Source organism: Lepus europaeus, chromosome 14 (assembly GCF_033115175.1).
Source record: "Lepus europaeus isolate LE1 chromosome 14, mLepTim1.pri, whole genome shotgun sequence".
NCBI lineage: Eukaryota > Metazoa > Chordata > Mammalia > Lagomorpha > Leporidae > Lepus > Lepus europaeus.
This window is the reverse complement of record NC_084840.1, coordinates 43291148-43307553: the sequence shown is the minus strand read 5'-3', so window position 1 is coordinate 43307553 and position 16406 is coordinate 43291148. Positions and strand designations below refer to the sequence as shown.

The following is a 16406-nucleotide window of genomic DNA, read 5'->3' as shown; positions in this document are numbered from 1 at the left end:
ACCTTTCTTAGCTCCTCTAACAATGACTCTGTCCTTTGTTCTAGGCCCTGTCTAGCGTACTTGGGCCTCATTCCTTCGTAATCATAACCTCTACTCTACCACCAATGGCTCTACTCCCAACCTGTGTGTACTGATGGTCCTCTTCCCCACTTAATGCTGTATAATTGTTCAAACCTGGTAAATGCCACTCTTAGGATCATTGGTTACTATCCTCACTCTGTCTTTTATGACCTTGTCTAAATATGATCAGAGTCGGCAAACTTGGAAGGCTTCCATAGCCTTGGCAACTCATGACGACAGCCTAGGGTGGTTACTGGCGCCATAATCTAGAGTGTCAATTTGTTGGGTCAACAACAGGAGCCACTGTGCACTTGCTCCTGATGTGGGATCTCTGTCCTTAATGTACTGTACATTTTGATTTGATGCTATAACTAGTACTCAAACAGTATGTTTCACTTTGTGTGTCTATGTGGGTGCAAACTGTTGAAATCTTTATACTAAATTGATCTTCTGTATATAAAGAGAATTGAAAATGAATCTTGATGCAAATGGAAGGGGAGAGGGAGTGGGAGAGGGGAGCGTTGCGGGTGGGAGGGAAGTAATGGGAGGGGGAAGCCATTGTAATCCATAAGCTGTATGCTGGAAATTTATATTCATTAAATAAAAGTTAAAAAAAAAGAAAATTAATTAATTTTTTAAAAAAATATTATGTAGGATCTCTGTCTTTAATGTGCTGTACACTCTTATTTAATGCTATAACTAGTACTCCAACAGTATTTTTTTTTCACTTTGTGTTGCTATATGGGGGCAAACTGTTGAAATCGTTACCTAATATATATTAAACTGATCTTTTGTATATAAAGAGAATTGAAAATGAATCATGATGTGATTGGAAGGGGAGAGGGAGCGGGAAAGGGGAGGGTTGTGGGTGGGAGGGAAGTTTTGGGAGGGGGAAGCCATTGTAACCCATAAGCTGTACTTTGGAAATTTATATTCATTAAATAAAAGTTTAATTAAAAAAAAAAGTTCTTTCTATGTATTCTAAAACTACTCATAGAGATTACAGAGCCACATTTAAAGAAATAACACGTGAGTTCTTCAATCTCATGTCATGCTAAAGGATTTCACTTTGTTTTAGAGCAGCTGTAGCTTAGTCAAGCAACAGGTGTAACATCCCTTTCAAACTGGCAATGCATGACTAACAGCTTAGTCATTACTACTTCTCTCTCACAGTGAATCCAGCAGCTGCTTCAGTAAGGCAGAGCTCAGATATAATACAGCTGTTCTTCTAAGCAAGGCTCTAAGGATCTATTCTATATACTTTCTGCCAGCGTTTCAGATTGTCATATTATGGAAGAGGAAGACTCATGGTTTCTCTATCCCATTTGGGAAAGGCTGGAAAGCATCTTAAATCAATGCCTCAGATCTATTCCAGAATCTTCTGTTGCATGGAGCAATGAAACTAATGAAACAATCATAACATAAATATACCCATTACATAAGGACACACATATTTATATGCATTTTTAAAAACCAAAGTAAATATACTAAAGATGCTACTAAAATAGTTACAAATCTCTCTCTGCAACTGGTTTTTCTAGAATTGGTATTATACATTGGTACATGGGGAAACAATTCAAAGACTAAACTCTGACCAAAGTAATTATTTGTAACAAAAACAAACGAACAAAAAAACTGTTTTATGAAGTAAAGGAGTTTGGGAAATAAATTAAAAATTTTAGTGATGACACAAGGATATGAAAAACTTTTCCCAAGTAAAAGACTTCTGTATTTTAGAACTGACATCATAAAATAAAAACACAATAAAAACTATATCCAGGGTCCAGTGTTGTGGTGCAGTGGGTTAAGTCCATCACCTGCAATGCTGGCATCCCTATGTGGACACTGGTACTATGCTGTGGCTTAGTAGGTTGACTCCACCTATAGCATCCACATTGCGTATGGGTGCCAGTTTGTGTCCCGGCTGCTCTTCTTCTGATCCAGCTCTCTGCTTATGGCCTGGGAAAGCAGTGCAAGATGCTTGAAGCTCCTGACTCCTGGCAATGGATTAGCCCAGCTCCAGCAGTTGTGGCCATTTGGGGAGTGAACCAGCAGATGGAAGACCTTTCTCTCTGTCTCTCCCTATAACTCTACCTCTCAAATAAACAAAATCTTTAAAAAAAAAAAATCTTTTGGCCGGCGCCACGGCTCACTTGGCTAATCCTCCGCCTGTAGCGCCGACAACCCGGGTTCTAGTCCCGGTTGGGGCACCGGTTCTGTCCCGGTTGCTCCTCTTCCAGGCCAGCTCTCTGCTGTGGCCTGGGAGGGCAGTGGAGGATGGCCCAAGTCCTTAGGCCCTGTACCTGCATGGGAGACCAGGAGGAAGCACCTGGCTCCTGGCTTCGGACTGGCGCAGCACGCCGAGCCACAGTGCGCCGGCCAACGTGGCCATTTGGGGAGTGAACCAACGGAAAAGGAAGACCTTTCTTTCTGTCTCTCTCTCTAACTCTGCCTGTCCCCCCCCAAAAAGAAAAAACATCTTCTGTTGATGGTCATATCAAATCTCTTTGCAACAAAAATATGTATATGCACTGATGATAATGATCTAAGTGTTAAATTCATCCTTGTGAGCTAATGATTAATGTTATATAATGGATCAAAACAACAGAACTAAATTTCAAGTTCTGAAATCTAAGCAATGCTTCAGCATCTATTCCTACTTTTTGTTTTTATACTTGAAGGTGATAAGAAAACTGGCTTATATATCATCTTTGAATATATTCTGAGTTTTAGGTTAGGCATCACAATGGTCTTTCATAAAAAATTATTGTCACCTGCTAGCTGACAATTCATTTTAGTCCTCCCACTTTTGATAGGAAAATATATGAAACCATCTTGTGGCTAGCATTGTGGTGTAGCAGGTAAAACCTCTGCCTGCAGTGCTGGCATCCCATATGGGCGCCGGTTCGGGTCCCAGCTGCTCCACTTCCAATCCAGCTCTCTGCTATGGCCTGGGAAGGCAGTAGAGGAAGGCCCAACTTGGGCCTTTGCACCCGCATGGGAGATCCGAAGATGATCCTGGCTCCTGGCCTCGGATCTGTAGCTCCAGCCATTGTGGAAGCTGGAGCTTCTGGGGAATGAACCAACAAATGGAAGACCTCTCTCTCTCTCTCTCTCTCTCTCTGCCTCTCTGTAACTCTCTGCCTTTCAAATACATAAATAAATCTTTTAATATATTTATCTATATGAAACCATCTTAACTTTATTAATCAGTACAGTTGTCACTTTTTCAATACCAACATCAACATATGGAATTGTCCAAGGAAACTTTTATATTCTGGGGCAATGTACCATAGTGAGAGCCAATATGGACAAGAGGTAAACCTTTCTTCTATAAAGTGGGAGATGGGGATTATAAAAAAGGGAGGAGAAAAAGGAAATATCAAATGGTGGCAGGGAGGGTTCTCAGGCAAATTAATTTTAGGAAAGAACACACACAGAAAAATGAAAATCTGAAAAAATTATCTTAAAATGATCCACACCAGATCAAGCAAACTTATTAAGAGGCAGACAGCCATTTTAGGCTTTGTGGGCTACAAGATCTATGTTGCTGTTATTCAATCAGAAAACATGTAAACAAATGTGGCTGTGTTCCAATAAACTGTATTTATTGCATTACAGGGGCTGGGAATTTGGTATAGTGGGTTAAGCCACTGTCTTCAGCTCCAGCAACCCATATGGGCAGTGGTTCCCCCAACTGCTCCACTTCCAATACAACTCCCCTGCTGGTGCATGCCTGGGAAGGTAATGGAGGATGGCCCAAAAGCTTGTGCCCGACAGCTTGGGCCCCTGCACCAATGTGAGAGACCCAGAAGTTCCTGGCTTCAGCCTGGCCTAGCTCCAGCCACTGCAGACATTTAGGCAGTGAACCAGTGGATGGAAGATCTTTCTAATTCTTTCAAATAAATAAATAAATAAATCTTTAAACAACAACTGTATTTACAAACCAAGCAAATGGGCCTACAGGTGACAGTTTGCCAATCTTCCATCTATACAATATGACACTAGAAAAATTCTGTATGGCCTTGCTAGTTCCATTAACTTAATAGTTATAACTTAATATTGTTATTCAAAGAAAGCTATAATATTAATTTTAGCAGAAAAAGACAGCCACAAATTTCCTTAAAGATAAATAAAGGTAATCAGTTTTAATCTTCGCTTTCCTTGTATGTAATAACAGCAGAGACTTCTATAACTCGTAAGGAAACACGAGGAATTAACTTGAGTCAAGAAAATATCAAATGTAAATCCTGAGTTTAGGTTCTACTAACTGGCTTCAAAAAACTGTGATTTGAATTATGATCAAGTTGACCCCATATTTTCAAACATAATCATTCAATCTATATGTTGTTGTTGCACATATGACAATGACATATGAAGACATTTAACGTGAAGTTAGCATAATTCTTCCAAATGTTGGGCTGTGTTAAAGCCAAGTAGGGATGTGAATTATCTCCAATGATACTCAAAATCTTAGCAATGCTTTTATAAAATGATTTGTACAGAAGTAACTAAATGGCAGTTTAATTTTTACAAAGAGTAACTTTGTTTTATTCATTCAACAGATAGTCAATAAAGTGTTCTTTCCTCAGTAATGTGCCAACAGCTTTTTTTATAGAAAGCTTTTATTTAATAAATATAAATTTCAAAAGTACAACTTTTGGATTATAGTGATTCTTCTACCCATACACGCCTCTCACCCCCATTTTCTTATTTATTTATAAACCATCCTACCTCTTACTCCCTCTCCCATCCCATTCTTCATTAAGATGCATTTTTAATTACCTTTATATACAGAAGATCAACTCTATATTGAGTAAAGATTTCAACAGTTTGCACCCACACAGACACACAAAGTATAAAGTACTGTTTGAAGATTAGTTTTACCATTAATTCTCATAATACAACACATTAAGGACATGGGGAGCAAGTGCACAGTGACTCCTGTTGTTAACAATTGACACTCTTATTTATGACGTCAGTGATCACCCTAGGCGCTTGTCATGAGATGCCAAGGCTATGGAAGCCTCTTGAGTTTGCCAACTTCAACCTTATGTAGACAAGGCCATAATCAGAGTGGAAATTCTCTTCTCCCTTCAGAGAAAGGTACCTCCTTCTTTGATGGCTCCTTCTTTCCACTGGGATCTCACTCGCAGAGATCTTTCACATAGGTCATTTTTGCCACAGTGTCTTGGCTTTCCATGCCTAAAATGCTCTCATGGGCTTTTTAGCCAGATCCGAATGCCTTAAGGGCTGATTCTGAGGTCATAGTGCTGTTTAAGGTATTTGTCATTCTATATGTCTGCTGTGTGTCCTGCTTCCCATGGGCAACAGCTTTAATAAGCTTACTGAGTACATGGAAAATAGGTACTCTCATGATATCAAAAGAAGTAAAGAACTGCATTGTGATGTACAAGTTGGCAGTATCTATTAATACAGAAACACACATATCCTTCAACTTGGGTGTCTTCCCAGATATCTATCTAAAGAAATACAAAACAAATGTTAAAAAAAGAAAGATAAAAGAAAAAGTCTCACTACAATGCTGTTTTTAACAACAGAAACTGGAAACAAGCTGAAGCGTCCAACAATAGAATAATTTTAAAAATCACCATAAACTCATTCCATAAAATATTAAGCAGGAATTAAAAATGAGGTACTGACAGGGTGTTGGTCTGCAAAGGAAGTGTCACAAACAATCTGCTTTATCTGTACTGTTTGAATTTTTACATGAAAAAAATCAAGAGTACCCAAGTAATCAATTTCTTTTAAAAGAAGGCAAAAGTACTTCAATACAAATTACCAATGTTATCTATTGCCATGAAATCACTTACTTCGTCAATAAAGGCTGGTTCCGGCTCTGGCTCTATTGTCTCTATCTGAACGTCATCACTAAATTGTACCGTCTTCTTCTCTGTTTTAACTGTAAAATATTGTAAGAATTATCTTCTCCTTATAATAAACTTAAAAATCTATTTTAAAGCATTTTAAGTTCCAAGAGAGAATTTGGATTTCTCTTACATTCCCATCAAGCTGAGACTCAACTTAAAAACAACTGGGTTGCAGATTTAGTCAACAAAGACAAAACTTTATTTTATGAAACTGTTAAGATTTCTCAATGTCTTCTCATAAAGATTGTACATTTTCCATACAATATTTCACTAAAAGGTATATTTCTGAACTTAAAATTCATCAATCATCTACTACATATCAGAGTTAGTAAATTATTGAAAAAAATTTTATAATGGCATAAGTGAATTCTATTTAAAATACATCTTCTTTTAAAATTACAACTCCTTTTCAAAGTAAAAACATTTTTGATAGAAAAACCACACATCTCAGCAAAATGAGTTAACAAATCATTTATAGATGCTCTTGCATGTCTAAAAGGCAGGCAAGAGAAAATACAGGCCAATGAAGTATTTTGCAAGTTGCCTTGGCAGGGATCCAAATTTTCTAGAAAATCAACCTATACTTTGTAGTTATAGTTTGAAATTTAAAAATGGCAATTAAGGGATCAGCAAATCATTGACATGAAGCACATAATTCTGTTGCTCTCTAAAGCAATCTTCAGGAACTCTTTAATATAACATGAATTAGTAAATATAAGATTATTAATATGACAATCTCCAAATAATACTGAGAGGCATATAAAGCACTAAAGTAATGAACTTCCTTTCAGTACATTTCACCCTATAATAACGTGATCAGCCAGAATCCATAAAAATATTAAGAACTGAGATGGAAAGGAAGATGGGCAAAATTAAGGCCTTAGAACAAGTAATATCATTTATATATTTTGTGTTGTGAACTTCCAAGCAAAATAGAAACAATTTAATTCCCAACATAAGGAATATATTAATCTAATTCAAGTCATTATAAAGCAAACTTCTAAATACCAAAAAGTTTCAGCTGATTCATTTTCCCATGAAGGAAAAGACACATATACTACAAGCACTTTTGCTTTTCCTATCTTGAGCTATTAACAATCAAAAGTTGGATTAATATTCTTGCCTTTAAGAGAACATAAGGCAGAATTCATATTCTAGCAGCTTACAATACAGAACTTGCAGCCCTTTCTCTCACAGGAATACCATTACCATGTATATGTAATAATTATTTTATATACACACATGAGGGCACTTTTAAAAGTTAATGAAAACAGAATTAATGATGTTTGTTTTGATGTAAAGATTTTTTGAAATCCATTCAGAGGGATCTTCAAAAATTTCATAAACGATATGTATCATGAAAAAATTAGACATGGATTTTAAAATCTTTACACCAAAATACCTCTTTTAATTCCATGTTCTAGGTAATTTTTGAAGTGTTCATATGCATGATGAAAGTGTTATCCCAATACGGTATCTCTCCAAAACAAAACTAGCTAAGTAGAGCAGATTTTTCTAGTTGACACATTAAATGAAGAGGGTTTCTATTTCCTCAAAAAGAATGATGCTTACAAAGATCATCCTAGCGTGTCTGTTCCAAGTACAGCCAGCGCTGTGGCGCAGTGGTTTAAAAGCCCTGGCCTGAAGCGCTGGCATCCCATATGGACACTGGTTCTAGTCCCGGCTGCTCCTCTTCTGATCCAGCTCTCTGCAATGGCCTGGAAAGCAGTATAAGATGGCCCAAATCCTTGGGCCCCTGCACCCACATGGGAGAGCCGGAAGAAGCTCCTGGCTCCTGGCTTCAGATCGGCACAGCTCCTGCTGTTGCAACCATCTGGAGAGTGAACTAGTGGATGAAAGACCTCTCTCTCTGTCTCTACCTCTCTCTGTAACTCTGTCATTCAAATAAATAAAATAAATCTTAAAAAAAAAAAAAAAAAAAAAAAGAACTACAAGTATAAACCCACTACATAAGGTCTGATGTTCCTAATTCCCTTTTAGGTTTTCCAGACTGAAACAAGGGGTCTTTAAAAAGTTCATGAAAAAAGTGTAGTATGAAAAAGCCACACATAGACTTCAAAATGTTTGTGCACTAAAATAAACAAGTTTTAATTTAAATTTTCTATGAACTTGAAAAATACGGAAAAAAAAAAAAAACTCAGTGAAGCTTCATTGACACATGATGAAAAAATGATGAAATGGCTACATGTTCTAAATTAGATGTTCAATCTTATCATGAAGAGAAATCCAAGCAAATTCCATCCTTCCTGACAACTGATTCAGGACAAAAATAAAGCCCCAAAACAAACAAAAAAGAACCCCATACCACTACAACTGCCCTAAGGTTATTAAAAAGCTGACATAATATGCAATGCCATCTGAACAAAGTTCTATGTGTTTCTGAGTACTAACAGAAAAAGAACATGTGGCCAGCACTGTGTTGTAGCGAGTTAAGCCACCACCTGCAATGCCAGCATCTCATGTAGGTGCCAGTTTGAGTCCTGGCTGCTCCACTTCTGATCCAGCTCTCAACTAATGTGCCTGGGAAAGCAGCAGAAGATGGCCCGAGTGCTTGAACCCATATCAGCCACATGGGAGACCCGGATGGAGTTCCAGGTTCCTGGCTTCAGCCTTCCTCAGCCCCAATTTTAGCATCCATTTGGGGAATGAGCCAGCAGATGAGAGATCTCCCTCTCCCTCTCCTCTGCCCGTAACTCTAACTTTCAAATAAATGAAAGAAAGGAAGGAAAGAAAGGAAGGGAAGGGGAGGGGAGGGAGGGGAGGGGGAAGGAAAAGAACTTCATAGAAAGAATGGATATCAGAAATGTGTCTATAAGAGTGTCAAGATCAAGATAACCTGGCAATAACTATGAGAAGTCATCATTTAATTAAGATCTGTAATTTCTGGTTTGTTTTTAAAGCTTTCCCTTGAAAAAGAAGTAAATATCTTTTTACTGTTAACATGCATATTTATCTATCACGTCTCCTATAAATATTTTATGTAGTATTTATTACAGGAAAGATCCAGTATTAGATGTTTTTGGAAATAAAAAAGGTGACTAAGACAAAGATCTTTCCTTACAATTCGTAAAAACTAAAAAATACTTAAGCATCATATGGCTTTGTAACTTTTTCCCATCTGCATTAGAGAAAGATGAGATGAGATATTCTACCAGGTTAACAGCAGTTAAAAAAAGTTATATAAAAACTCTCCAAAAACTCTACATATTTCAATTACCAGTAGTCTTTCTAGACTTGAACTTTTTTTTTCTTAAATAGAGATTATAACACACTTTTATTGATGATTCAAAACTTAGCATTTTGAAGACTGATAAAGTATAGTATTAATAGAAATATAAACAGGGCTGGCATTGTGGCACAGTGGGTTAAGCACCACTGGCAATGGTGGCATCCCATGGTCGAGTACTGATTCTAGTCCTGGATGCTCTGCTTCTGACCTTGCTCCCTGTTAATGTACCTGGGAAGGCAGCAAAAGATGGCCCAAGTACATAGGCCACTGTCACCCACATGAGAGATCTATATGGAATTCCTGGCTCCAGGCTTCCGGCCTTCCCCAGGCTCAGCTTTTGTGGCCATTTGGGAAGTGAACCAAGTGGATGAAAATACTTCTGTCACTCCTCTGCCTTTCAAATAAACAAATCTTAAAAAAAAAAAATACATTCAGAGTGAACTGTTTTCTAATAGTTTAATAGACTATTGCAATTATTATACCTGCTAGTAATATTCCCAGTTTCTAGCTTTTAAAATACGTTTTTCATTTTATTTGAAAAAGACAGAGATCTCCAATCTGATGGTGTACTCTCCAAATGTCTACAACACTTGATCTGGGCCAGGCAGAAGCCAGAGCCCACAGCTCAGAGTTCAATCTAGGTCTTCCACGTGGGCGGCAGGAACCCAACTATGTGAGCTGTCACCTGCTGCCTCCCAGGGTACTGATTAGCAGGAAGCAGAATCAGAAAAGAGCTGGGACTCAAAAACGCAATTCAACATGGAGTGCAACTGTCTTCATCACTGTGTCAAATGTTTACTCTCTCTTCCAGTCAGCAAAGATTTGGAATCAAACAAAATATCATTTATATGATTAGCTAAATATTAGGTAATATGGCTCCATCTTAATATCTAACATAGGAACTCAAGAAAGCTATTATGTTGCTTAAAGGACGCTGTTTCCAAATCTGGGTTAGACACTAAGGAAATGATCCCTACCTTTTAATAGGAAGAATCTTCTATAAGGGTACACTGAAGCTGTCACACTGACGAAAGAAATACATAATGTATAAATTCTATAACACTTCTTAATTGATTTGTGTTTTCATAATGGCATCTATATATCTACATAAATATATATGATAAACTCCATAGTCTGTCTAAAGATAATCTTGGTACAGATCATTTCTAGTAAATAATTTACTGCTTAAGGAGCTGTATGATTTTGTTTTGTTTTGTTTTTCTGATATTTAAAAAGCAAGATTTACTAGAGTCAGAGACCTCCAGCCAGAGTGGCATAGAGAGCTGCATGTTTCTAATAAACATCTGAGAGGTACTACCATTTCAGAGTCACTAAGGTGAGGATTATGGGTTATCATGCATTGACATAATGAAAAATACTTACTCATTTCTGGCTCAGCAGTGAGATCTGCAGTCACAAAATTAGATGGGAATAACCCTACACCTTGATGGGTTTCACCTTTCCACCAATTGGGATCACTACAACAAAAAAGAATGCTTTACTATAATAAAGATTTTTATTTCTTTAAGTCTTTATTTCTATACCATTTAGCTTATATTACTACTATATCTGAAACAACAATGCAGTAAAGGTGTCAATGAATGTATCCTTATTACAAATGAGAAATACGGAGGCCAGCACTGTGGCGCAGTGGGTTAATGCCCTGGCCTGAAGCGCTGGCATCCCATATGGGCGCCGGTTCAAGACCCAGCTGCTCCACTTCCAATCCAGCTCTCTGCTGTGGCCTGGGAAAGCAGTGGAGGATGGCGCAAGTGCTTAGGCCCCTGCACCCGCATGGGAGACCCAAAAGAAGCTCCTGGCTTCCAATCGGCGCAGCTCCAGCCGTTGCAGCCATCTGGGGAGTGAACCATCGGATGGAAAAACCTCTCTCTCTCTCTCTCTCTGCCTCTCAACTCTCTGTGTAACTCTTTCAAATAAATAAATAAATCTTTTAAAAAAAAATGAGAAATAGGGTCACAGAGAATTTACTAAACACATAGTCTTTTTGGAAAGCCAGTAGATGCTTTGAGAATGTAATAAAGTTGTAAATTCTCTCCCAAAAATAGATATGCAAAGTTTAAAAATTGTCAACTTCAGGTGGTTTGTGGTCTCCAGCATAAGAAGCCTTTATAATAGAGATTTAAAGGTAGACTCCTGGAGCTGGCGCTGTGGCATAGCAGATGAAGCCGCCACCTGCAGTGCTGGCACCCACCATATGGGTGCCGGTTTGAGTCCTAGCTGCTCCTCTTCCGATCCAGCTCTCTGCTATGACCTGGGAAAGCAGTGGAAAATGGCCCAGCCGCTAGGGCCCCGGAACCCACGTGGGAGACCAGGAGGAGGCTCCTGGCTTTGGATCAAAACAGCTCTGGCCATTGTGACCATCTGGGGAGTGAACCATCAGATCAGATGGAAGACCCCCCCCCCCTCTCTCTCTGCCTCTTTTCCTCTCTGTGTGTAACTCTGACTTTCAAATAAATAAATAAATAAATAAATAAATCTTTAAAAAAATAAAATAAAAATAAAGGTACACTCCTTACCTAAATTTCTACTCCTTAGCAATTTTTTCTCCCAACAGTAAACATGTAAGAAAGAAGACACTGCTCTCCACTGCTCTCAAAGCACAGAAAGTTTACAAGCAGAACACTCCCTATTGTATATTCATGTTTACCACTATATCCCTTGTGCTACTATATAGAAAGCTGGCAAGTATTCAATTTTTGAAAGAATGAATGACCAAGATTTTGTGCAATTTCCAGCTCAAACTTTACTACATTTTCTTCTAACTCAAATAAAACATATTAAAACAGAAGTGCTCTCGTATAATTTTTGTTTCCCTTCAAAATCTGTATTTTGAAATCCTAACTGCAAAGTATCAGGAAGTGAGGGATTTGGGAGGATATGCCATGGTAGGTGATTAGGCCATGAGAACACAGCCCTTATGAGTGGGATTAGTGACCTTATGAAAGAGACCCAGAGAATTCATTTGCCATTTTTGCCATGTGAGGATACAAGGAAAAGATAGCCATCTATGAACTAGGAGTAAGACCTTCATTAGACATCAAATTTGCGAGCACCTTGATCTTGAGATTTCTTAGCCTCCAGAACTAGAAGAAATAAATTTCTGTTGTTTATAAAACACCCAGTCTATGGCAGTTTGCTGCTACAGCCCAAATGGGCTAAGACAATCAGTAAAAGTAATCCTATAGGAATAACTTTATTTTTAAAAATTATTTTCAAATATTTGTACATTATCAGTAGCAATTCATTGTCAAATAAAATACCATAAAGTGATAGTAAAAAAAACTAATGCATTATCACTCCCCTACAATAATATATGTAATTCAATGTACAATAAGTATATTGCACAGACTGCTGTTCTATATAAAGACATTCAATAGATTATATATTTCTTACAAACTTCATACATAAATACACATATTCAATGTATTTTCTAAAACCTTAAATTTTTTTTATAATCTATATCATTAGATGGCATAAAAAATAAAAATTAAACATGGCCAGCACCACGGCTCACTAGGCTAATCCACTGCCTGTGGTGCCGGCTCCCGGGGTTCTAGTCACGGTCAGGGCGCCGGATTCTGTCCCGGTTGCTCCTCTTCCAGTCCAGCTCTCTGCTGTGGAGTGCAGTGGAGGATGGCCCAGGTCCTTGGGCCCTGCACCCACATGGGAGACCAGAAGGAAGCACCTGGCTCCTGGCTTCAGATCGGCGCAGCATGCCGGCTGCAATGCACCGGCCATAGCGGCCACTTTGGGGGGTGAACCAACAGAAAAAAGAAGACCTTTCTCTCTGTCTGTCTCTCTCGCACTGTCTAACTCTGCCTGTAAAAAAAAAAAAATTAAACAAGTCCTCCAAAGCAAATAAAAAACCATTTAAATAATAAGCAAGAAAAAAATTCAATGATGAAATAAGAATTCACTGAATATTACACAAGCAAGTCAACCAACAGTCATGCAGAGAAAATAATCTGGGTCAATATATTATATCATATTTGGTAACTGCATTCAACAGAAATAATGTGAAACACAGGAGTAATATGCTATATATTTTCATATGAATGTTTAATATAACCATTACCTGTCATCAAGAACTGTAATAATTTCTCCAGCTTTAAAAGTAAGTTCATTATCTTCAGCAGCTTCAAAGTCATATATAGCACGGACTTTTCGGCCTTCATGTTGGTGGTTGGTTAAGAGACTGGATGTGCTCGGATACAAGGTGGAAAGGGTAGTGGACTGCTGCCTTTGTTCCTTCAATGACAACTCAATGGCTGGAAAATAGTGAGTTTAAAAAGAACCAAAATGTTAATATATCCAACAATCCAAAGAAGCACAAAAGGTAAAAGTACTCTTTCTTCAATATTGCATTTGAAAACTAGGACAAATAATGCTATATCAAACACAAATCATTTAGTCAATTTTATTCATTCACTCACAACTGAAGTTTAAATAAACTAATGAAGAAATTGAATAGCATGATTACTCTTATGTTTACCAAAGAGCTACAATTTAAATTATTCTGAGTATAATAAGATATAACCCCTTAGGCCCTTTCATTCAATCCAGCTGCAGAAAATTTATATTTTCTTTCTCCTTTATAAAATATTCCTACAGCTTAAACTCCCACAATGATAAATAAAACCACCCAGGAAGCCAAGTAAATCAAATTTCACTGCAGACTTACTAAATCAAGGGCAGTATAAGAACCTGGATTTTATTGCTCGGAATATAATTGTTACATACTCAGTCTGAAGACTCACCAAAAAATCCTCCAAATTAGACTCAAATGCATCTCCTCTATCTCCACACCAGTCCCCTAGTGCAGACCTAAGATTATCATGGATCACATGGGCTCTGCAACATAATCTTAAAGCATTGACTACCTCGCTTTTAAGAGAACCCATAACTACTTCTATTCTATCCTGTTTTAGATTGATTTTTTAATATGCAATATGAAAATATAACTTTAAAAGTATTAAACACAATATAGGAAAATTTATTTTAGGACTCTGAGGTAAGAAAAATTTTCTTTAAAAAGGCACAAATTAAAAATTGTAATAGGGGCCAATGCTGTAGCATAGTGGGTAAGGCCGCCACCTGCAGTGCCAGCATCCCATATGGGTGCTGGTTCGAGTCCCAGCTGCTCCACTTCCAATCCAACTCTCTGCTGTGGTCTGGGAAAGCAGAAGAGGAAGGCCCAAGTCCTTGGGCCCCTGCACCTGCGTGGAGACCCGGAAGATGTTCCTGGCTTCAGATCAGCACAGCTCCGGCCATTGCGGCCAATTGAGGAGTGAACCAGCAGATGGAAGACCTCTCTCTCTGCCTCTCCTTCTATCTCTGTGTTAACTCGGACTTTCAAGTAAATACATGTTTTAAAAAAAGTGTAACAGAAAACAAAAAAATCAAAATTTAAAATTTATAGTTAATAAAACACACCATTATCAAAATTAAAATACAAACCAAATACCAGGAATAGAAACATACAACAGATATAATAGACAACAGATTAATATCTAAAATAAAGGCCACCATATATCATAATTCAAAAACAAAGGAAAAGATAATTTACCTCAGAGGAAATCAGATAGCCAAGGACTATATTAATAAAAAACTCAACCTCACCAGCAACCAAGGAAATAAAATAAAAATTGGATACCATTTCACATCTATCAGATTTATAAAAATTAAAGACAATACAAAGTGTTATCAGCAGTTTAAAAAGTATTAATAGGGGGCCGGTGCCATGGTGCAGTAGGTTAATCCTCCACCTATGGCACGAGCATCCCATATGGGCACTGGTTCTAGTCCCAGCTGCTCCTCTTCCAGTCCAGCTCTCTGCTGTGGCCTGGAAAAGCAGTAAAAGATGGCCCAAGTGCTTGGGCCCTGCACTTGCATGGGAGACCAGGAAGAAGCACCTGGCTCCTAGGATTGGCACAGCTCCAGCCATTGTGGCCATTTGGGGAGTGAACCAATGGAAGGAAGACCTCTCTCTCTGTCGCTCTCTCACTGTAACTCTACCTGTCAAATAAATAAATAAAATCTTAAAAAAAAAAAAAAAAAAAAGAAATTTACTCTGAAAAAAAAGACACACACACACAAAAATAATTTTAAAAGTATTCATATGCTGCTGATAAGAAAGTCATTGAGGGGCCAGTGCTGTGGCACAGCGGGTTAACACCCTGGCCTGAAGCGCTGGCATCCCATATGGGCGCCAGTTCGAGACCCGGCTGCTCCACTTCCGATCCAGCTCTCTGCTATGGCCTGGGAAAGCAGTAGAGGATGGCCTGAGTCCTTGGGCCCCTGCTCCCACATGGAAGACCCGGAAGAAGCTCCTGGCTCCTGGCTCCTGGCTTCACATCGGTGCAGCTTTGGCCTTTGCCGCCATCTGGGGAATCAACCAGTGGATGGAAGACCGACCGACTGACTGACCTCCCTCTCTCTCTCTCTCTGCCTCTCCTTTCAAATAAATAAATAAAAATCTTTAAAAAAAAAGTCACTGAGCCATTTCGTAAAGTTGAAAATGAACCAATCCCATGATCCAACAGCACTGCTTTAAGGTACATATAATAGTTACACACATATACATACACACAAAGGAACATATACAAGGATACTCACTGCAGCATCATTTGTTAAAATGAAAAAGTCAGAAACAAAACCAAATATTGATCAGTAGATCAGTAAGAAGACAGAAATAGTATAGTATATTAACATATTGGAATACTATACAGCAGTTAACAAAGGAACTTCATTTATATGTTTCATCATGAATAGATCTCACAAATAATGTTTCATTAAAAGAGCTGCAGATGGTAATTAAGAGTATACTATTGAGTTAGGCTGCCATTTAGGATATCTGCATTCTATATCAGAGTAACGGTCTGAATGCCAGCTACTCTGCTTCCCATCCAGCTTCCCACTAATTCTTGCTGGCAGGCAGCAGGTGATGGTCCAAATACTTGGGCCCGGCCGGCGCCGCAGCTCAATAGGCTAATCCTCTGCCTGCAGCGCTGGCACCCCGGGTTCTAGTCCTGGTCAGGGCGCCGGATTCTGTCCCAATTGCCCCTCTTCCAGGCCAGCTCTCTGCTATGGCCCAGGAGTGCAGTGGATGATGGCCCAAGTGCTTGGGCCCTGCACCAGCATGGAAGACCAGGAGAAGCACCTGGCTCCTGCCTTCAGATCAGCAC

General features: G+C 38.5%; 1 protein-coding gene across 2 annotated transcripts in view; it reads right to left on the bottom strand.

Annotated features, from left to right (window-relative positions):
- Positions 1-16406, bottom strand: part of STAM (signal transducing adaptor molecule) — an 84831-nt gene that overhangs the window by 18383 nt on the left and 50042 nt on the right. For both annotated transcript variants that reach the window (XM_062210521.1, XM_062210522.1), the window contains exons 7-9: positions 13298-13490; positions 10585-10679; positions 5895-5983 (exon numbers count right to left, since the gene is read on the bottom strand). In XM_062210521.1, coding sequence (XP_062066505.1) covers positions 5895-5983; positions 10585-10679; positions 13298-13490 — 377 coding nt within the window. The remainder of the gene's footprint in view (positions 1-5894; positions 5984-10584; positions 10680-13297; positions 13491-16406) is intronic.